This window comes from Mchenga conophoros, linkage group LG12 (assembly GCF_057382185.1).
Source record: "Mchenga conophoros isolate Kocher_MC1m ecotype Shallow Benthic linkage group LG12, M_conophoros_male_GT1.1, whole genome shotgun sequence".
Lineage (NCBI taxonomy): Eukaryota > Metazoa > Chordata > Actinopteri > Cichliformes > Cichlidae > Mchenga > Mchenga conophoros.
The window spans coordinates 28,721,997-28,746,300 of record NC_140537.1 but is presented as its reverse complement, the minus strand read 5'-3'; the positions used below and the strand labels follow the sequence as shown (position 1 = coordinate 28,746,300).

Below are 24,304 nucleotides of genomic sequence, written 5' to 3'. Positions count from 1 at the left end.
ACTGAATATGCAGTAAGTGAATAAAAATAACAAATGTGGATGGTTTTGATTTTATTTTTGTGAGAAATAGCAGAGGTGTTGAAGTCTGTACACTTAGGGTTCAGTTTAAAAGAGAAAAAAGAACTCCCAGGCGAACATGAAACATGCTTCTTTGATCTTCATTCACACTTTTTCATCTAGACATTGTTCCACTGAGACTGCGATATGAATCCTGTGCTGGGAGGAGTGGTTGTCTGTTTTTCCCTGGAGAAAGAGAATCGGTTTATCCCCGAGATTCGGTGCTCGATATCGCCTTTGCACCTGAATCTGCCGGCTGTGTCAGGACAGGATCTCTCCCCTGTGTCAGATCAAAGACCAGTAACTGAAAACAGATCCAGCTCGAATCCCCCCCACCTCCAGCTAGAATATGCTGAGTACAAGCAAACACATCGCATTCCAAAAGCATGAACTCTACAAGAAAGAAAGATGTTCAGCTACGCAGGCAAAGAAGCTGCAGGGTGATGCAGACGTGCGATTTTATAAGCAATAAAATTTACAGAGCTGAAATTTCTGAAATGAGATCATCATTTTCAAGCAGGTAGAATTGACTGCAGTACACCTGATAGAGTCAAGCCTGAGGAAACACTGAAGTGTGCAGAAGTGATCTTTTTTTATCTATGTGTATTTCTTTCTCTATGCAGACTTGGAGAATTGATATCTTTTATATCATTTTCATGACATAAATTCTACTCTGGCTATTAAGAAAAGTAGTTTGGCGTTTTGGGAAAATCACATAAGCTAGTGGCTAGAACTGCTTATTGATGAGGTGTTTGTAGTGATAAACTTGAAGAGTTAGGATCCAACTGTGTCAACAACTAAATGTCACGGCAGGGTGCGCCGGTGTGACAACGAGGTAGACCCAGATGCAGACACGGTGGAGACAAAACGAAGTTTAAAAATAAAGCGAACCTTTATTGTGGCTGATGGCACAAGAAACATGAAACTAGGGAAACTAAGGAGACTATAAACCAGGGGTGCCCAATCCCGGTCCTCGAGAGCTACCGTCCTGCAGCTTTTAGATGCATCCTTGTTCCCACACACCCGAATCAAATGAATGGCTTGTTATCAGGCCTTTGCCAAACATGATGGCATGCTGAAGAGGTAATTAAACCATTTGATTCAGCTGTGTTGGAGTAGGGATGCATCTAAAAGCTGCAGGATAGTAGCTCTCGAGGACTGGGATTGGGCAGCCCTGCTATAAACACTGTGTTAACAAAGGGCTGTGACAACCAGTGAAAAAACTATGAACACTGAGTAAACTAGGAAACACAGTGAAACAATGAGGCACACCTATGAAATCTGCGGTGAGGATAACAGACGATCTGACACTGACTGAGCGGCAACACACAGACTAAATACACATAAGAATGAACAAGGGAAGAGGAATCACATGGGGAAAACAGCTGACAACAATTAACATAATGACAGGACAGGGGACGTGAAACTAAATAAAAAATAAATAAAAAACACAGGGCTCTTTCAAAATAAAACGGGAAACATAACGAGACCCAGAAATGACTCGAACTTGACAAACAAAGAAAACTTGGACATGAAACATGACAGATAGACACACGAAGACTTAACATGACAATCTGACACAGAAAGCTTCACACAGGGATGAGACAAATGGGGAGCTTGATAAATCATGAACTAAAAGTGTAACCTAGGCATGACAGAATGTAACTAGATAAACTGAAATGAAACTAGACTGAAAAGAATAACAAAAACATCAAGAAACTCAGAATACTGGGTCACATGACCCAGGACCTTGACAGTAAAAGCATGCAAAGCAAAAGACTGAACGCATATGGCTTGCTTAGAAGGGCTATCAGAAGAAACCCTCTCTAAAAAGAGTGTGGCAGAACTGTTGGGTTTGCAAAGTTGCATCTGGACAAAGCACAAGACCTCTGGAAAAATGTCCTTTGGACAGACTGAAACAAAGTCTAGATGCTTGACCATAATGGACAGTGCTATGTTTAGTTAAAACCAAACACAGCATATCAGCACAAACACCTCAAACCAACTGTCAAACAAGGCGGTGAACGTGTGATATTTAGGCTTGTTTTTTGCAGCCATTTAGTAGATCATGAACTCTGTATACCAAAATATTCCCGAGTCAAAAGTGAGGCCATCTGTCCGACAGCTAAATCTTGGCTGAAATTGGGTCGTCCAACAGGACAATTTTCCCAAACACTCCGAGGAATGCCCGGCAGGATGATTCTTTTCCATTTCAGCCAACGTGTTGAAATGGCCCAGTCAGAATCCAGACCTCAACCTGACTGAAATGCTGTGGTGGGACCTTAAGAGAGCTGTGCATAAACAATTGATCACAAACCTAAATGAACTGAAGGAAGAGTGTAAAGCTGAGTGGGTCAAAAATACCCCACAGTGATGTGAAAGACTGATAAAGTCATACAGAAAATATTAGCTTCAAATTATTGCTGCTAAAGCAGGTTCTACAAGCTACTGACTCACAGGTTATACTACATTTTTCACACAACTCTACATTCATGGCAGTTAATGAGACACCCACAAGGATGGGTTGGGTTTATGGTCTTGTAGTTTTAAACCAAGTTAAACTGAACTAATCTTTTAAAATGTTTTCTGTATATGCTGCACCTGATGAAGAGAAAAAAAACTATTTTCTATCCTATAAGCATTAGTTGGAGTGTTAAAATCTTCACAAGTTGTCCTGTTCTCTGTGCACATTTGCAGAAGATGAAATTATACCAGAAACCTTTTGCCAAGTACAAGCGCACAGTCCTGGATTACACAGATGAGATCATACGTTACTGAAACAACTGAAGCCACAAAAGCAGTTTCAACAGGCAAGCAGGAACAACATGTTCTGTTATTTCAAAGTCGCACCTTAGCTTCAAAATATTGTACTGCCATTTGAAACAAGCCATTTCCTTAAACAGAAATCCTGTGTTTGGTTTTGTTGTTCCTCTTTGAATTCTGTAATATCACAAGAGGAAATATAAGGGATGAAATCATTGCGGTTTGCCTTAGGGCATTTCCTGGTATTATAATGTAACTTTTGGAAGCCTTTAATGAGCTGGAGTAATAAGAGGAAGCCAGGGTCAAACTCACAATGGCACTCAGGGTGAAATTATGTCATATGAGTGCAAGAGCTCTCAAGAAGGAAGTGATCCATTCAGTTCGTACGAGTTAAGAGTAGCAGATGTGAAACGTTGCACAGGTTTTTAGGGTAAGTTCCAGTTATGGAGGATTCATTGAAGAGGGTTGTGTTTCAGTGTTTTTTGTCCCAATTGAATCAGTAGAATCTGACCTGAATATTGAAAGATATCATTTACACAAGCAAGGACCTCGAGACACTGATTCAGTTTTAATGACATTAATGTGGTTAAATGCAGCGCCGGTGCCGGCTCATATGCAGGAGAAATGCCTTTTAATTAACTGATACTCTTCCTCCTGTCAGCATTACTAAAAATCTGACAGAGTAATATGGTTTTTTTTAATAAAAATAAATTTAAAAAGGTGAAAACAGCTGTTCGCTGATGAAAAAGGTGAAAGCATGCTAAGTATTTCTTTTTTCCTTGTGTGAGAGCAGCTGGAAAGGGTGCCGAATATATTTGGGGTTACATTCTGAGAATTCCAGAGATCCACTGCAAATCCAAAAGGAAGACAGCCAAGTCTCAGAGGAGCAGCGCTAACTTATTTCGGACACATGATGTTTTTCATTAGTGTTGAAATGCAGCGACTCTTGCTCCGTGTTTTTTACTCACCAGCATTTACGCTTGCACCGTGCTATGCTGTAACCCCTTAACCCCCCCGGCCAGTATTTCCGGCGCTGCTCTGCTTGTTGTTGGTTTTGCACACTTGATGTTTTTTCTCTGTGGAATGTGGCCAGCTGCTGACACTGTTCTGTCTCACAAGCAATCCAAGTGTCAGTTAAGAGCTGTTTGTTTCCTGCAGTGGCTAGACTGCGGTGAGTGAAACACCGTCACCGCCCACCAGCGCCACCAACCCTTTTCTTCAGATCACATTTGCAGACTTTACGATGACATTAGACAAAGACACACTCTTGCAAATACACGATACAATCGTGTGATGATAAATGTGTGTGTACGGAGGATTTGAAATCATGCCAGTTTGTACTTTTCACAATCACAGGTAAAAAGAGTAGAAGTGCTTAAGCTTACTCAACGAACCTCTTTTGCCTAATATTTGTGAGTTTTACACACTGAGAAACCCCAAAGCTTCAGGCCAGCCAGAACACAAATGTAAAAACAGGAGCACCCATTTCCTCAGGCATTGGCAGACTGACAGAACGCCTGAAGGATGAGCTTTCCAAAGGCTGAACGGATCTTGTTGAGTTTGTGCTGGAGAGGAAAGCGATTTCAACAGAAACTAAAGAAAACAGGAAAAGAGAAGGCGAGTGCTCCCACATGTCATTTTGTCCCTCACTTTGAAGTGAATTGTCTCAACAATTGTTTTGAAGCATCACCACAAAAACCTCAGAAGAGGAAGTCATGTTTTAATTCCTACTTCAGTATGACCAGTATCTTGATAAGGACTCTTGTAAATCTGGATAAGATATTCTACTATGTGAGGATGAAACCTTCAGCGATCCTCTGATTTTTCATCTATCAACATCATTTTTTTAAAATATCAATCTAACTTTTATATAATGTCTTGTAGCTGGGATACAACCAGCTAAGACCCTGATAAGAATAAGCAGTACAGAATGGATGCAATGGGGTGGGATATCGAACTGAATTGGCAGAAATATCCACGCCGCGTTCATGCGGTTATGGCGTTAACATCATTTTAACGAGATTAACGCTGACAGCACCAGTATATCTGTAGATTTTGAGAGAATGTTTCAAGACTTTGTAGACAGAAGTTAGACATTTATGTCATGAACAGTATAAAAGATGGATGTCGCCCACTGGTTACTAAAGTCAAATTGTGACGCATTTGTTGAGCATTTTCAGCGCCATCATTTTGAGGTCTCGAAACCAGAAACTGAAAAGTTGTTAGCCAGCAGTCACACCCTGGATAATTCCCCTTTCAAACTCTAATGAGGCAGCTACTTTTGGCCGCTCCGGTGTCACAAGGGGTTTCATTTGCTAAAGTTTTACATCGGATGATCTCCTTCCGCAACCCCAAAGTGGATTTTGATCACCAGATTTTAACTATCAAACATGAGGTTGCTAAACAAACATGCAGGTAGTTCCCTTTGCACAGACCGTAATTTGCAATTTAAACTTCATGTTTTTGCAAGTGTGACCTGAAACTAGCAGCTGAACCCATCAGCTCATCAGAAAATTGACACAGAGAAAGGGAAGCGGGGGCTGTTTTTCCACAGACTTCTATAAAAGCACGTGCCCTTTTGCAACCAGAGGAGTCGCCACCCGCTGGCTGCTAAACATATTGATGAACAAATATTACATCGTGAACATGTTATCGCAGGGAGCAATTACAGTAGAGCACAGTGACACAGCTGCTGGCACGGCTGCAGACACTTTTAAAAGTGGCCAGATGTCCCATATGGCCACCCAGGCTCCTGTGCTGTCAGCAGATCTGTCTGTGAACTGAGCATGAGCTTAGCATAAAACAAACACAGCAGCGGTCCTCCGGGGACGCGGCCAAGGAAACGTACAGAGCCGTGCAGTTCGCTCCCTTTGTTATTTTGCTGTTGTGAAATGCTAAGCCGGATACATGACACTTGTCTGACCTGTCTGTCGACGAAGGACCGCTGGCAGCTAACTGTCAGCACATACACCATTATCTGCTGGCTTTTAACCAAGTAAGATTAAATGATTGAGTTTTGTCAAGTACTTGAGAAATGCAAAGAACCAAACAATATTTCTGTGAAGAAGGAATTTATTTTTGCCTCTCTGCTTCTACATTTATCTCCTTACGATGCAGCCAGCATCGTAAATGTTAAAAACATCAGTGTGCTATCAAAAGGACTGCATTATTAAAACAGGTGAGGAACCCCCGAACCCCCTTACAGCCTGCCTATGAACACTACGCCCAAAAACTAAGGTTGAAAACCGGTGTTGTGCCAAAAAGTGATTGCCTGCCAAAAAGTGATTTCCAATGTTTCCGTGTATTTTTTATGTGTAATATCTTTACGTATGTTGGTAAATAGACTTCGGTGAACAGCGTTTACAAAGGGGTTATATATAGAATTAAAAGATTATCTGTTTTTTCAAGTATCTTTATAACTCTGTGTTATTGTACTCACATTATAACCAATCCGGTCCTTTTTCCCCACTTACAATATTTTTACAGAACTATTGTAATATTTGCTGCCATTTCTGCTGTCTTACTCTTACAAAAGACATTTTTAATGTTAATGAGTTTTTTTTTAACTGCATAAATAAAGGTTCTATAAAAGTCGCTGCCAAAAACTGATTGCGGCTTCTACCTTGTTACACGAATGTTGTTTGTGGCTCAATATGACTTTGTGTCATCCATGAGGGATGCATTTGACATATGTTTCACATATTATATGCCAACAAGTTACTTATAGCAGTTTAAATACGAGCAATCAGTTTTTGGCAAATACCGGAAATCAGTTTTTGGCAGACAATCACTTTTTGGCACAACACCGGCATCCGGCATGGTTACAGTAAGTGTCCATCATCATCCTCCCCTAAAATCAGCTTGCTGTGTAGGTAAGTAAAGCATGATCATTATCAGAGCAGGTAATCTTTGATCCTGATGTCGTCACACTGCAAGTGTTAAGAAACAAGTCCTCAAATAATCATCTGATATCATTTCCCAACAAAGACTGCAAAATTTGTAGCTTTATAATAACAAATACAATATATTTCTACACAATCAGTATATAAAGCTTTGAAGTAGCTATTAACAAAAATAACCAGAGATACATGATCAGAAGGCACAGCGACACAGTGGTGACAGTGAGGAGACTGTAAACATTTTGTCCTGTTTGTCCAAGAAGAAATGTAGCAGGAAGGGCTCGAGTGTTTCCAGAAGGCAGTGTGTTGGCCACGACAGCACCGCTGCTGCTGACGCGGCAGCCACTCCAACAGTTCAAACCTCAGTTTTAAGGCTAAAAACACTTAATGTAGGAAATCTCGCACCAGATGTTTAGGCAGCAGTGAATACAAGGTTATTTAATTCACCCACATACCAAACTGGTGCACCATCATTTTTATTGATTCTCAAGAAATCTAAAAGAATTTGAGTGTTTTTTTTAATGAATTAACCCAACTCCCAAGTACCCATCGTCTCTAAAACAAGGACATCCAGTGCCCAAGAAAATGTGGCCCAACATACACTGAAACCTGGATTTGGTTGAAATTTTGCTGTTACTGGACCATAATCTCCTTTAAAATCCCTCCCTGCTGGATAAGCAGCATCAGCAGTGTGTCTGTGTTTGTGTGTATGTGTGTGTTTGTGTGTGTGTGAGGAACTGGCTGTTGTTTGCCAAGATGCCGCAGGCTGGCCAAAGGGAGCGCTTGGCCATTAATCAGCGAGGTCTAAACCGACGGATCGAGACGAACGATCCGTTACGCGTTGTCGTACTTCTGCAGAGCCTCTTCTAGCTTGCCCGTGATCTTTTGGAAGAAGGTGATCTGCTGCTGTAGGTAGTGCTGCATCTGCGCCTTGAAGTCTCGCACGCGGATCTGATGGAAATGCTGGATCTCAGCCAGCGTAGCGAAGGAGATGATGTTGCAGCGCTCGTTGATTCCTTCTGCCTGTGCCCGATCCATTTTTCCCTCCTCCACGTGCTTTTGGCTCTCTTTCACCTTTGTCAGCGCTCCTGTATGGGGGATTAAAAAGAGCAGGAATTTTTGAATTTCTTTTCTAATCAAACTAATACATATTTTTCTGTTTTCTAGTCCACGAAAAGCACCCACACCACTAAACCTGCAGTACAAAATTAACAAGTGGAGCATTAACTGACCTACTTGTGTTGTAGAACAAAATATGAAAGTGTCTAAATCACCTCAAAACCCACCGACTTCAACATGAGGAAACCAGAACTGCAAAATGCAAATTTCTGGCCACTATATATCCCACTTTGAATATTTACAGCCTGGAACAAGGAAGTAGTTTCAGTATTTATAGCAAATGTTCACCTTTGTGACATCAGCACTTGGGGTAATATTTTTTAAATAAATGTATTCAAGGTTAGGGGTGTGTCTGTTTTGAGTCACTGTGTGCCACATCTGGGCACATTTAACCACAGGACTGGGAACTCCTGCAGCGCGATCCCTAGAAGTACCCAAGAAGGAAGTCCAGTGGTTCCCCTATGACTGTTACCTCAGCGAAAAATCACAGTTAAAGCACGTGACAGGACCATATGAATGACTTCATGTACAATACAAGTGCAGACCAGAGGTGGAGTTGGGATGATTGTGCTTGGTGACTGTGCCTACAGAGTGTACACTAAAAAAAAAAAAAAAAAAAAAAACACTCAAAGGAGTTGGTTATTCAGTTTCTCTGGTAGGCCCGTTTTATTTCAATCCTGTTGTTTGCTACCCATAGTTAGTGTCCCTTTTAATAGTCACAATAGAAAGGATGAATCACTGGGTGATGTCATGGTAGCGTCTATGGGTTTTCCACCAAGTTCCAAGTTGCTGTTGTCACTACCTGATATTGGCCACACCTGTAGCCTGGCTCTCTGTTGCTATATTTGGGCAGTTATTTATTCTTCAGCAATGGAAAAACAATAATTGGTAGTTGATGTAATATGCTGCTCAGTGAGCAAATATGTTGCTAGAAATAAAATGTAGAGAGAGCATGTATTTAAAACTTCACAGCACGGAGGTCTGTTAAGTTAACTGGTGATAATGGTGGTCTATGTTAGCCCTGTGACAGGAGGGTTACCTATCCAGGGTCCACCCCATCTGAATCGGATGAGAAGATAGATGGAATAAAAGAAATTCAATTTCAGTGTTAACCTTCATTTTTCCTACCATTCTGAACTAATAAGAGTTCAACCGCTGTACAAATTGTTTATTTACACAAAACTCCAGAAAGTCCCAGATTTTTGTTAGCATACACTGCACATATAAGTTTTCCAGTCAAGTTAAAAAAAAAAAAAAAACCCATGCAGACACAACCAGACAAAACAAAACCACAAGTTTCTTTTTTTTCTAACTCTTTTTTTTTTTTTAGCACAAGCCCCCCTAAAAAAACAAAACAAAACATGACCTATCTTATTTGGTCAAGCTTAACCTTTAACTTATCAAACTGACCAAAAATAGTGGGAACACTTATGAGCAAGACAGGCTCTCTGTATCTATATTTAGGAGCACAACTCTAAAAATATCTATTAAGTCATTTCAAAGCCTCGAACCATTTAAGGGATTTTTCTGGCAGTTTCTCTCAACTACCAGGGCTATTTAGGAGTGCACTCATTTTAATAACTGTTTGACATCAACTGTTGGATGTTTGCAGTGCATTCGTGTAAAGCGTGAAAAACTAAGATTGCACCTTTACTAAACTCCTAACGAAAACCCACTGCAACAAATCCACAGAATCATACTCATACTGAAAGTTGCACAAATGCCTGCTCGAGTTTGTCGCACATGCACAAAGAGCTACTTTCTATCATCGCTGTGGTGGGGTCTTGTGGCATTAGAGCACCAGAAATGATGGTTTACAGCCCTGCATTTCTGCATTTCATGCTTAACTGACACTTCCTTTACAAGAAAGTACTACCTTTTCAGTGCCACAAAACAAGCCTTCAGTCAAAAGAGACAAAACATAAGAAATTAGCCTCCGGCTTTCCAGACAGATGGTTCAATGAGAGCGGAAAGCAGAGTCACAACAACAGGAGCTCGTGGCTGATGACTTATCAAACTGCTGACCAGCTGAAAGGAATGAATGTCGTGAGAAATTGATGTTAAGCTGCACGGCGCGAGAAAGTGGTGGGAAATGATGTTCTCTCTGAACTCCCTACTTAAATATGGTCACATATCACAGCTGGTAGCAAACAGGAAAGCCACAGACCATGGACCCACTGGTGAGGATGCGGACATGAAAGTTATGTGTGCGTACATCATTTTTTGATTCCTGGTTCTTAGAATTTGGCCCCAATGTTTCAGTTAGACTTTTAAACAGCATGAAATCAGCTTTACAGCTGAAGTATGCTGTCAAAAATCCCTGAATGTGGTTCAGGTCTCTGATTGTGAAGACTTGCTCGTTCCCTGTGTTTTCTATGGATTGTTGAGTGGACAAAATATGATGCTGTGTTTGGAATTTTTGTTCGGGCATTTGATGGACCAAACACTTAAGAAAATTATTCACAAAGTAACTTAGCCCTGAATAGTTTGAAGTAATAATGTGCTCTAAACATGTGTTTCACTGGTCCTTGCTGAAACACTGGTTTGCCCCATGCTTTAAAACGTGGGAAACCAGTGTAAGACGTACTATATGTGGAAGTTACTGAGTGTTGACACTGAAGAGATGTAGCAAGAGCGGTGAAATAGCGTGAACAGCATGGCCAATTATAATCCTGGCTTCAGAGCAGAGTCTGGAGGTGTGATTTGTGGCCTTAAGGCATGCAAAACGTCCTGTGTTGTTGTGTCATGGGAATTTTTTTTGTCATTATACGAGCTGAGTCACCAGCACTCAGCAAGAACTCAGAGGCAGCCTACTTGTTTCCTGAAATGTGACACCACAAAGGGCACACTGACCTAAGTCACTACCTTTTGTGTTTCCATTAAGTTTCTTTTCTTAGACTCGAGTTGTAAGACCAAAGACCAAACTTGATCACACTGAGAAAAAAAATGCTGAAAATCCTCCCTCAAAAAAGACAACGCGTTGCCCTTCCCCCCACCAAAATCTGCTCAGTTTGCCTTCTGGCTATAGTTCCTTCAGCTGAAGTTTAACCCAGATCTTTGACATTAGTGTGATGTACAGCGGACTGAATATGACAGAAAGAGAGGTGAAAGGGTATGAGAAAAAAAACAAAAAACAGATCAAGTTAACCACAGATGTTGAAAGTATGGATGCTTGTTTCCACCACTGAAAAAAATGTTTGCAATCTATAGGTCAAAATTCCAGGTCGTGATCTCAATTTTGAAACATTTTAAATAAGTAAACTGAACATTTGACTGATGGACGGCATGATAGCGGAAACATGGTGTTTACCTGCACCTTAAAGGTCTCCGGCTTCCTTTGTTTTAAAGCCCACTAATGGATTAAGACAGAATAACTGTTACCATGGAGACTTTGAAAAAGACAAGAGTTTGATCACAGAGATATGGTGTCAATAGAGTGTAATATGGAAAGCTACATGATTTTCACAGCTGCAAGTAAGTTTTGCAGACCTGTTGCACAAACAGAGCTGCTGATCACAGAGAGAAGCTTTTTTTCAGGTGTGGAAGATGCAACATTGCAAACTTCATAGGTCTTACAATAACGTTGGTACGCTGGGAAAATTTGGGCTTGATAAACTTTGACCCAATCATGCAACAAGTCTATAAATGTGACTGTATGCAGTTCAGGCTAATACTGTGTTAAAAATGATATGAAAATGTTAAGCAGGTCCAACTTAATGGGGATCTATGCTTCAGTGCAAAACCCCTCTGAAACCCTACCCTGTAAACTCTGCCACCTACTTAGAAATGTCAGGTCAGGTTGGGTGGATGCAGCCGGATGTAGGAGGGGGAAAAAAACCTGGAATTTCATTTCCTTCTCTGACTGGCATCCCATATAAAACACTGGGACATGACCATTAGGCAATCTGCATTTAATGTATCAGCACAAGCATAAATGCTGGCGGCGACGTGGACCACTTCCTTAGGTTACATCGTAGGCTTTACAAAGCTTCCCCGCAGAAATAAAAATCAGGTCTTAGTGTGATTGCTGCACGACTCAGACAGAAAAGTCAGCAGGTTCTCAATCAGACATGAGGCTGGCATGCTGAAATGCCATCAGATTAATGGAAAGCCATGCATGTCTCAAGGAGTCTTGAGCAGTCTTCATGTGACTCATTATTATTGCTCTTAATCTGTCTTTTTATTGCCAGCACTCATACACTGGCTACTTATTTAAGTGCTATAAGTTACACCGGGTAAAATGAGTCAATCATTAAAAACCTGAGAATTTCTTTCAACGCATCAACATTTTTATGAAGCTTATTTGCTTCTTATAGTTGAATCTCAACCTTTCCTCTTTAACTTTTTCTTCAAAGCACTCGACCTGAGCTGTCTCTCTGATATACTCATATCTAATCCTGTCTATTCTGATCACGCCCAATGAAAACTTGGCCACCTCCAGCTCGGCCTCCTGTCCTGTTTATCAGTGCTACCACCTCCAAACTATACACCACAGTAGCTCTCACTACCATTTCCCTCTTGCTGCAACCCTTCTGTCATGCATCACCCCTAATACTCGTCTCCACCCACTCCACCCTGCACGCACACTCTTCTTCATTTGTCTTGTGCTCGGTCTGCTGCTCTGGTTAACCCCAATTTGTGGTTGTACATATAGTGTATTTATTGGAACAAAAATAGTGAGCAGGATAATCTTTCTTTAGTTATTTCTTCAACACTCGGTTTAGTTCTAAACTCTAATATTCAAATTGTATGTGATGTCTTAGTTCTCATTAGTTCTTATTACTTCCTTCTCCTTATGGCTTCTTTACCTTCCAGTTTTAAAATCTACTCATTATATTTGAGCTGAAGCTTATTTTATATTTGCTAGATATATAAATACAAATAGATGCACAAACCCAACATCACAGATAGTGATGAACGAGGTTAGTCCTGATATTCGCTTGTGTAGAAGTCCTCCCCGCATGGAGGTGGCACCCAGCCCTCCTGGGCTCATTGCAGGAAGCCGTTTCAGGTCTTATATAATCACCAGTTACACAACACCAAGCTACAGCGAGCCTGTGACCTGCACAACCAGCTGCAATGCCCATCTCATCACTCTGTCACCCACTTGCACATCAGAGGACATTTAAATAGGCTTTAACAATATATCAGAACAGACCCGCAGAGTTTGCACAGGAGTGCACGCTGAAAGGCTGACTCAGCAGGAAAGCCTGACATCCTTGTAAATCTATGCTTTCCTTTGCACGCCTGCCATTGTTTTATAACACCATGTGGTGATAAAAACTGATGAGAGCAGAGAAAATACTGATCTTAAGGATGTGCTGAACTGGTAAAATTAAGGAGGGAATAAAATGCATAAATAAAAAAATGTGAATAAGGATAAGGAGGCAAAAGAAAATGTATTAAGGGTTCAGCTTGACTTCTAGGTTCTCCCTTACTGAATTTGTGCTCTGCAAACAGTCTGTGGGATTTAATATAGATAGATAGCATACACCAGTAAACTTCCTCTTTACATCGAAATACAACGATGTGTTATCTATAGTACTCCTCCTCCTTCATAAACATGATCAAAACTTTGTGACTGAGCATTTTTACTGACTTATTACTGACTATATCACTGTGACTACACAGCTCAGAGCATAAAGTTGTGCTCTTTTGTGTTTTCCTTAAAGAAGCACCAATTACAAGATCACTTTTTTTCACACCAAGCTTTATCTGAACAGAAACTTTCAGCAGCAGAAGCGTCTTCTGTTTAAATTTGGCTAATGCAGAAGGTCAGCACACAAGAAAAAAAAAAGATGTGCTTTCACTTCTACATACTGGTGGCAGCTGAACCAAATTTAGACTGAAACATATGCAGTCAAAAGTTGGGTTTTTTTCTTTGTTAATATTAATATTCATGTTTCCTCTATTTTGATGTTATTTAAACTGATCAAAAACATTTGAATTGTTCTGTCTTTGCTTAAAAAAACAGCTGCAGATTCTTTGATAATCAACACAAATTGTACTCACTGCTAATCCTGCATGGTAAGACCCTAAACAATAAACTTTCTAACAATAAACTTTCTGACAATAAACATTTTCTTCTCTCAAGAGGTTCAAGTTATTAGAAACAACACAATACTTAGGGTGTCAATATTAGATTATAGTAAAGCTAAACAACTTTGGAAAGCAAAGCCATATATGATGTCAATAGTGTGAGCTAGCATTATAGCTGCCAGGCTGCACTCTAACAGCTAATCTGGTCCCTGCGGAGGTGGAGATCAATAGGGTGGTGGTCAATGTCCCTCTGTGGGAAAGCTCACATTTCACAAGTCACTTGCATCCAAACCTGTCTGGAGTCTCTGGCCACAGTGAGACAGGAACAGGAGGCTAAAAATGGAATGCAGGTATTGATAAAGTCTGACAAGCAGCTGCTTTGGTATGCTTCATTTCGAGATAGAAACCATCATATCAGTGCAAGACTACCTCTGGAGATAAGCTTCCAAAAAGGGAGTCAAGACACTGTGATTTGTCTCTCTGTGTGCGATTTAAAGTTTACATGTCATTATTTCCCTAAGCTGTTATCATGTGGATGCTCATAAATATGTCTAAAATTTCAAATAATGGGGTTAGCGTATGTTCAAATAATCCCTGTGTGGCATAAGCTCAGGCTTCACCGTGTTCTAGACACTCTATTTCAGAGTTCACTTCAGCCTCTTATATGCTATAACTTTGCCTTTCTCCATGGCTGGCTGATGGACCAATAACACTGCAGACTGTTTGCACCATATACTTTGTATACTGCCTCCATCTGACAGCAGAGCTCTCTGCAGGTAGACAGGCCATCCCCACACTGCCAACAGACTGAACATGCTGAACCATAAATTCTGCTTAATACGGATATACCAGGCATAAAACGTCTGCAAGCACAGAGGTGTTTTAACCTTCTGTTTACAAAATCCAGCCAATCAGAAGAGAGCGGGCTTTAAAGGAAGTAGAAAGGAGATCAAATGCGTTGCTTCAGACAGAGGACGAAGAGAAGGGGCTGGACAAAAGAATTATTTTGAACATGTGAAGCTACTCTAGTGGAGTCTACACAGAAAAATGCAAACAGGAAATGAACATGATATAGATCCTCTTTTAACTTTTTGTCTTTCAATCCCAGCCAATTTCACTTGTGCACCACTTCTCCAGAAACGTGCAGTTTGGCTTCAGACAACAAAGGATGTGGTCAGTCCTCTTTTCAGGTGTGGAGAGAGGCTAACGGGAAAGAAGAAGCACACTTCCTCTACATGTGGTGACGATGGTTGTAAACAGAGCAATAGATAGAAATGAAAAATTGAAAAATTATTAAAGAGTATTACTAATGAGTATGTATGTGGCTGGTGTACCTTTATGTTCCCAGCCCCACAGCTGTGTCTTCAAACAGTGATATGACAGTGAAACCTAAGCCCCCAGTTTTTATACCATATATATATATATATATATATATATATATATATATATATATATATGTATATATATATATATATATATATATATATATATATGTATATATATATATACACACATATATATATATATATATATATATATATATATATATATATATACACATATATATATATATATATATATATATGTATAAAAAAAAAAACACCCAGCACGCCCCTGCGGGCGGTTTATCCTTCAAGCTCGGGTCCTCTACCAGAGGCCTGGGAGCTTGAGGGTCCTGCGCAGTATCTTAGCTGTTCCCAGGACTGCGCTCTTCTGGACAGAGATCTCCGATGTTATTCCCGGGATCTGCTGGAGCCATATATATATATATATATATATATATATATATATATATATATATATATATATATATATATATATATATATAGATATATAGACAGACACACATATATGTGTGTGTATAGATAGATAGATTTTTAATTTTTTAATTTTAGTGCTTTGCTGCAGCAGTAGCAGTTGCCATGTGATGGAAAATTATAAAAGATACTAAAGTGAGTAGACATAAATATACACTGGAGGCTGAATATAATGATACCTGCGTGAATACTTTTGCAGTAGATATTTGCATTTAATGCTCCTCAGGCAGTCTGAGTGACAGGCTTCAATTCAGGTGTCATAAACAAGCACACGTTTGGAAATACTGGCTGTACAGTAAGCACGTCAACTGTTCTTCTATGTAGGATTATAAATGTTTACAGCCTCTAACAGGTATGATAAACTGGAACAGACTTGTAATTTTGTTTGAAATTGATTATTGGCTTAAAGAATGATTACAAGGAAATGAAAGCTCATGTGGAAGAAAAACCCAAAAAAACTGGCTGAACTGGACTCAGAATAAAGGAACAAGATGAGATCAAAGCAATTTTAGATTCAATATGCTCTTCCTTTAATCTCCTGCATATCGCGGGTTTTCCTTCAGCTTTATTTTTCGTCTACCGCTGTGTGTTTGTACTACTCCTTGATCTTTTCTCAACATTGTGCCTGCAGCAAGGTCTTCCAAATATCTTATCTGTGGAATTGGGCTGGGCTTATCACACCAGACTGTGTGAATGGCTGTCGCCTTATTTGGAGCTGTATGTGGCCTACGTGGTGATCTTGATTTGAAGTGACTGGGATGTTTGTAACCCACTGCAGCCACTACAAAGTCTGTCCTGTTTCCTCACTCTCTGTCATCGACTGTGGAGTGAAAGGGCCCAGTGGTTTGGGGGCACAGGCAGTGGCACTGGCAAAATGCCATTTTTAGCATCTTTTGTAAAATTGTATGTCTTATCAATGAAGCACAAGTAAGATGTTTTTAGTGGGATTGTGGAGAAAAATGAGAAGGATTAGCCTGTGAGAGCACACTAGCCCGTGTCCTCTGTCATGTCCCACATTGCACTGTTTGAGGCAGGACTTTCAGTTTGTATCTACAAAGGCGGAAAGCAGTCTGTCAGGTATGACCTACAGACCAAAGGTGTGGTTTGCTTTTTGTTTTTCTCTTGCATTAACTGTACCGCATATATGGCAGCGATTGTGAGAGCAGTTCCACAGTTTCTTTTGTATAACAGTGTATCCTCTCATGAGTGACATTTTGCCACACAATGAACAATTGCTGGGCCAGGGTACTGTAGGAGGATGGCCTAGATTAGTCTAACAATTTACTTAATCTGTGCAAAGACTGACGAGGCTTCACCGTGGAAGGACATTCTCTCCGTCCACTAACACGTGATGCTTCACCAGCAATGGAAACTCAAACATAGGCCGAAGGGTTCCACCCAATCAACAGGTGGGACTAACAGAGGCAGCAGCATGTAAGCCAATTTCCAAATGCAAACAACGGCTATTTGTTTTGCAAAGTGCAATAGCCTGTGTAGTAACCTGACTGCAGTTTAACAACAGCAAATATGCCTCAGACAAAATGACCCTGTTTATCTTGTCACAGCAAGAAAAGATGCTTATTTCTCTACTTTGAAACCTCAGAAAAACTTGTGGTTGAAACTGAAGTCTTAATGATCCCACAGCTGCCATATTGCTTTACTTTAAGTGTATATGTGGGTCACTGGGATTATGAAACATTTTAAGCACATTCTTCTGAATTTGAATTGTGTGTATTTGATAATTTTCTGCCTTTGTAGTTCAGTTTGGTCTTTATGCTTACTGCGTAAAATTCATTTGTAATCATCATAAATTCCCCACTGACGTCTCAAGGATCCAAAGACGTAAAGCAAAATAGCTGAGGCTCCTCAGAGGGCACAAATTTAGTAAATGTGTATGACTGTGGTTACCTTTCTGAACATGGATGATGTCTGGGTAGTTTGCCAGATGTCCTTGGTAAAGAGCTAACAAATCCATGATTGGGTCGAGATCCTTGTTGGGCTGCTCGGCGAAATATTCTCCGATGGTTTCAAATGTGTCCCCAGTGAAGGAGATCGCCTGGTTGAGTCCTGCAGAATACATCTGCTGGTCGATTTCGAAGGCTTGACTGAGGACCTTAAATGACATCCCTACTTTTTGATACTCCTTCTTGAAGCCACTGATCTGCTTTCGGGCAAACTCACTGACGGTGGCATTGAGCTGCAAGGTGCTGTCGTCCATTCTTTTAGTAAAAGTCTTGAATCCATCTATTTTGCTCTCCACCTCCTGGAAGTCTAACGGAACCGGCGGGGGGCTGATGGTGAGGAAAAAGTTGGCTCCGACCATCTCGTCCTTCTCTGCCTTCCTCTTCCCCTGCTTCCAAGCCTTCTCGTCTGCGCTGTTGCACGTGAGGAAGTGCTGGAAAACATCACACCTGGCCAGGACAGGATGACTGGTCATGTGGTTCATCCACCATATGAGGCCTTTCCTCCTCTTGGAGATAAAATCCTCTTCAAACCGCCCCGTGGCCTGCTTCTCTGGAATGTGTGGCACCGAGATTACGGGAAACTTCTCCACTAGCCGAGCATACAGCCAGTCAAAGTGCTTATACCTCCTGTTCACCGGGTTCTGTGTGTGGGTGGGTGTCAGTTTATAGGAAATGTAGCTTTTCATGCCCTTGAACTTGGTCTGTTTAGTGGGGTCATCAATCGCACAGTTGAATGGGTAAGGGTTCTCTTGCCACTCTGGACCATAATTACCCATCACCACGCAGATTTTATCCCCATCCTTCACAAAGCCGGACGCCTCTCCGAGCACAAACGCCTCTCCCCCTGACTTCACAAAGGTCGAAAACCTGTTCAGGTTCCTGCTCACTGTAGCAGAGCTCTTGGCTTGCTGAGCATTACCTCGTGGCACTGATGATGTTGTCACTCTGTAAGTGGACGGTCCATTGCCTTCATAGTCATGGTACCGTCCCCCTACAGTACCTGGCTCATCTGCCACAGTAGAGCTGTCATCCCAGTCATCATCCCAGTCATCATCGCTGCCTTGGCTGGGCTGCTGGTAGCCGTGCTGCTGCTGCTGTAGCGGCTGTGAGAAAGCGGGGAAACCAGGAGGAGACGGTTTAGAAAAGTTCTCAACTTTAGGTTTATAAGAGCCGTCAAAACCTCCGGATGGGATGTTGGCGTATCTAAAGTCCGGGTTAGCGTCCCCAGATGTGTTGCAGCTGTTGTTGTTGACAGTGGTGCAGGCGGCATCGTTCCGCAGGATCTCCACGTACGAAGCGGGGAACAGTCCCCTTTCCCCTTTGCTGTTCACCCCTTCGAACCAGCCCTCGATGTCCTTTTCGCTGTACACAGTCAGGATCTCATTCTCCTTCACCGACACCTCTCCGGGGTTTTCAGAGTTGAAGTCGTACAGCGCTCTGGCTCTGAGCGCCATGATTCACCACAGCTGGAAGGAGAGCAGGACAGCGGGCTCACTTACGGCTGGCTGGCCGGGACAGAGGAAGGCACAGCGGGCAGCCGGGCTAGCTCGGTCAGTCCAACAGTAACTACTCTCAAAACTCCGAGCACAAACTTCTACAACAGCGTCTTCAAGCAGATCCTCTCAGCGCGGTCCTCCGTGTTGGGGAGAAAAAGCACTGGGGTGTTTGTAATCCTGCAGCGTGCAAACCTGGATTAGTGGGTTTTTTTCTTTCCTCTCTACAACAACACTAATCTGAGCTCCAGCAGTCACCCTCCGATCCCTCTCGTACGCTTCTGTCTTCACAAGCTGCGCAGCAACCGCACGTCAACCAGGCTGAATAATCGAGGGTGGAGCAACAGCACGCCGCGATCCGCCCAGACGACACAAATCAACCTGCCGTGAGCGCTGCGAGTTTCTCTAGACTCGATGACTGATTGATTCCAATCGGAAACAAACCGTTGCGCCTGCGGGGAGACATAACAGCTGATAAGATGAAGCCTCAGCACATGATTTAAGGCTTAAAGTATTCGCTGAGGTCACAGTCAGGAGTTTTACATATTGTGTTAGTGAATAAGAGGCGTTCCATACGGTTATAACGCTCTAAATGCAGTCTACAAATTCCAGAAAAGTAATGACTATTATAGGCATCAAATCCCAGAGCTTCACTGCATAATTACTTCAAATTAAGATTATACATAATTATTAATGATTTTTTTTTAAAGAGGCCTGACTGTTGATGATGTTGACTCTAGTTAATAATTAACAGTGCAGCGCAAGGGCAAGAAGAAGAAAGGGGTCATTCTCCTGCATCAATTTACATTTCATGAGTACTTTGATCCATTTCTGTATATGAAAATACAGCAGGAGTCTTAGTTCTGCATGTTTTTATGGCATACAGCTTAAGCTTAAGCTGTATCTTATTGTCAGTGATTATAAATACAAAGTGTTCCCAGCAAAACTATAAGTTTTACTTATTTCTCAAAATATTAAGGAATTAACTTCACTGTCCTTAATCGTAGCTATAATCGAGAACAAACCAAGGAGTCATTGAATTTTCCAATGCTTAAAATTTTACAGTCTTATCAAAGGAAATGGCAAATATTTGCACACAACAAGACCCGCTAGTCTGAGATAAGACCGCAAATGATGTTCGGATATCAGGAGTCAGGCTCGGATTTCGGTGGTTTCTCAGTCAAAAGTAATGCCAGCAAAATACTGATATCATCCTGACTTTGTTCGCATTCTAAACACTCATACTTTCAGTTAAAGGCTCAATGGGGAAATTACTTCTGTGTATTTTAAGTCAGTTTAATGTCCAACTTATAAGTTAATAAACTACAAAAAATACAATAAGTCTTTGGATAATTTAACCGAGACATAAATGGTAAAATTTCCTCTATTTTCTCCACTGATAACCTTGCATGCCTCAACATAGCCACCTATAAAGGACACAGACAATAAAGTGTGGGAGAGACGGGATTCCATTATTCTGATGATTAATAACGCGATTATCGAACTTATATTCCTAGTATCAGAAAATTGTTACATGCGGTCGCTCCACTTTCCATCCCAAGTACTGTTTATCGATTCAAAATTGAATAAAAGCTGAAAAGCTTTGTTTAAATGGTGTTACATATAGCAGGTAAGCATTTCCTTGGGAAAGAGGTCCATAAATTCACTTTGCCTGGTAGACACTGCCCCCATGTGGCACATTTTTGTTTTGTCTCTCAGTGAAAGTGTGTGAATTCTTTACATTACCCAAAGTGCTATTGGTACAAATAATATAAATGAAAACGATTAAACATCGGGGGGTTCTTAATAATAAGTAGCAAAGATAAGGGGATGTTTTTTAAAGTGTGCATCTGTGTCACAACTCAATTCACTCAACATGAAATGAAAATAATACTATTTTAGTGAATGGCCTTATAATAAAACAAATGACTTTTTTTTTAGTTCAAAGTACGGTAAGTTAATCATACGTGCGGGTTTATGTGGGACTACACAGCATTTTTATCCCTTGTTCTCCTGTCCCACATTTTGACTCGTCTCATATTTGGACTGACTCTGCAGGACACTTTTCTGAAGTCTGACTACTACCCAACGCGTGTGAAGAAAGCAGGGACAGCCTTTTTAAATTACATTCAAGTGAAGGATAGCATATCTGATGTTATATCCATCAAAACAGTCACCCAATCCACAAGCTTTGCAGATGCTGATGAATATAATGGCATTTACCAGAAAGAAAATAAAATGCCAGCATTTACTTTTTCAGCTTTTCACTGAAAACACAACATCCAGATGAAACGAATCAGCGTTTGGTTCATCTGGCACAGAGTTTTCTTCTCTTTTTCTAGAACGTTTTCAAAATTTTGAGAAAAGAGATGGATGGATACGAAAATATGGTGTTAAGTGACAGTACGCGTCTGTCATAAGCAGTGTTGGGTAAGTTACTTTAAAATAGTAACTTAGTTACATTACTAGTTACTTCTCTCAAAAGTAACTCAGTTACTTCAAGTTACTCGTTACTTTCAAAGTAACTAGTTACTAGGGAAAGTAACTTTGGTTTTACTCAGAATTCTCTTGTTAATGTGTTTCTTCCATAACTTTGCCAGTCTTCTAGCTTGCTCACTTGCCACAAGTGCACTGTGCCACCTACCAATAGAAAGGAAAAGATAATGTGCATATTTCCACGAGAGAAATCCCACGCCTGGACCGTTGACCGCCGCCATGATTCTAGCCTACGTCACAGCGTCATGTGCGCCTTTTACATCCAACACAAAAACTGCAGTCGTGATGCTTTTGATTGTACTCAGAACTCGGAAATTCTGCCTTCTGAACAGGAAGATGTAGGTAACACCAGACTGCAGATGAGCTGCTTACAGAGCTGGACTGGGACAAAAAAATCGTCCCGGGCATTTTGACTAGAGACTGGCCGCCATTATAGCAAAAATCATAAAGCCTTTGAATGAAAACAAACACTGCTGTGACAGTGATGTTCACTGTTTTGATGCTATATATGTATCAATCTATCAATCGTTTGTTGTAAGATTCAGATAATTATTTTTTAAAAGCGAGACATTTTAAATGAGAATAAGAAAGAAAAGTATTTCTTTGTGCCCCCCTTTCCCTGTTAGTGCCCTACATGCCCCCCTGGCCACACTTTGCTAGACCCGCCCCTGCACAGTTACCAGCTGTCAGCTACTTAGAAAAGGATCCTGGTGTTATTTGTCTCTCAGAAACAGTTCATAACTTCAACTCATCCATGTCACCTAAAGGGTAAACCTGTTTCTCCATCACCTGTTCAGCTCTGATGATTCAGTAAGGACATCTCCTGGTTTCATCTTCATGTTTCCCTCTCACCAGATAACCAAACCATATCATGACCAGCAGCTTTACAGCTGTGGCTCCAGCAAACATCAGCTGATACTAGAAATTAATATTAAATAAATTCTAACAACAGCTGATCAAGCTTAAACGTGCTGCTGTTGTTTAGCGCGACATCCGCTGGTTTCCTCTTTCTGCGCAAAGTGAGCGATAAATAAACAAGAGAGCCGATCAGCTGATCATTGATCAGTTTTCATGATTGAAGTAAAAACGGGAGAAGGAGGGGGGGAGAATGAGAGAAGAAGAGGCAGCTGTGCAGCGTAAACACAGAATAACTCCAGCTTTGTGCCTTTTTCATTGTAGCTGAATTACGGGTCAAACTGTTCCTTTTCACCCCAATAAGAAACGCGTAATATTTTCTCTGAATACCAGACGGGACGGTTGGCAACTCTAATAACTTATGAACAAAATAAAGTTAAACATCATTAACTTCATAGCACCACCCAGCTGTATAGAAACTCCGTCATGCTAGCTAGCACGCAGTACGGAAAAAGTCAGAATAACGAAAATAAACTAAACTTGGTTCATATCTGACCCAGAGAGACTGCAGGTCATAACTTCTTACCTGAAGTTCAGTTCACACTTGGACCGGCGGCCGCCTCGGGTCTCTTTTCCTTCTGCATCCCCTTTCCTTCATCCACCTGCTGCCCTCCACCACTTGCTAATGTTACTGAATCTGTGGAAGCTCTGCGACAGCCACCACACGAAGTAACGACCCTATCTAAATCCCAGTAACGACTAACGCGTTCCTGATTTTGGCATAATAACTAGTTACCGTGCTCGTTACCACAATAATAACGTAGTTACTGTAACGCGTTATTTAATAACGCGTTAGTCCCAACACTGGTCATAAGTGGCTAAATATCCCTAATATTGACACATAAGCCTCACAAAAGGTATGAAAATCTGATAACCTGCAAAGTTTGTTGTCTTTTTATTTTAAAATGAGAATTCAAAACTCGGACTTGTCCCATATTGTCTTTCACAAGCAGTGCTTGTTCCACATTTAGATTTTTGATCACAATGAGCTCAGGTAGTAGAGTAAGTCTGTTTGTGATTCTGGGTTTCTCTCCTGGATGTGGATATGGATAGGTGTCCTTGAAAGTCCTGATGGGCTTTACTTCTGGTGCTGTGTTATCTCAACCACTATATACCTACAGGCCACCAGGGGTCTCTCCACTGACATTTGAGTGAGCCAAATTCCAGAAAAAAAGAACATTACTAGACACGTAGCCTATACGTTTACACGTTTGAAATTCTCTGTAGATGAGATCAAAAGCAATGTTATCCTTTGGACTCTTCTTACCACTTTTCCACAATTTACAGACTTGTCCACGGGACATCCATTTCACCTTACTTTACTGACTTCAGGGAGGTTTCCTTAATAGCACATCACATTAAATATTGAAGAAGGATGTGGTCTCCAGAGATATAAATAACTTCAGTATTCAGCTTCCATCACATAAGCAGACTTTTTACATTGATATAACATAACTGCATTGCGTGAGCTCTAATCGTGCTTTGCTCTAATCTAGAGCAAAACACGATTAGAGCTTCATTAGAGCTTCAAATTAGCGGGATAAAAGTAGTAAGAACTATCTAGAGTCTAGATAGTTCTTACTACTTTTATCCCGCTAATTTGAAGTTTTGCCCACGGATAGTTTTCTTTGCAGTCTTTTTGGGGAAGGTGATGAGATGAAACCATATTTGCACAGGGTGCCATAGTAGTAGCTAGCAATACTCTGAGGCTTCTTGATCAAAGTTTTTTTTTTTTTGTCACC

At 41.0% G+C, this 24,304-nt stretch overlaps 1 protein-coding gene across 1 annotated transcript in view; it reads right to left on the bottom strand.

The window, feature by feature from the left end:
• Positions 1–5,588: 5,588 nt before the first annotated feature.
• The window catches only part of snx18a (sorting nexin 18a), a 29,214-nt gene continuing 10,498 nt past the window's right edge, over positions 5,589–24,304 (bottom strand). Inside the window, exons 3-4 of the mRNA XM_085295064.1 lie at positions 17,603–19,603; positions 5,589–7,807 (exon numbers count right to left, since the gene is read on the bottom strand). Of these exons, the coding sequence (XP_085151190.1) occupies positions 7,554–7,807; positions 17,603–19,112 (1,764 nt within the window). The 5' untranslated portion in view covers positions 19,113–19,603 and the 3' untranslated portion in view covers positions 5,589–7,553. The remainder of the gene's footprint in view (positions 7,808–17,602; positions 19,604–24,304) is intronic.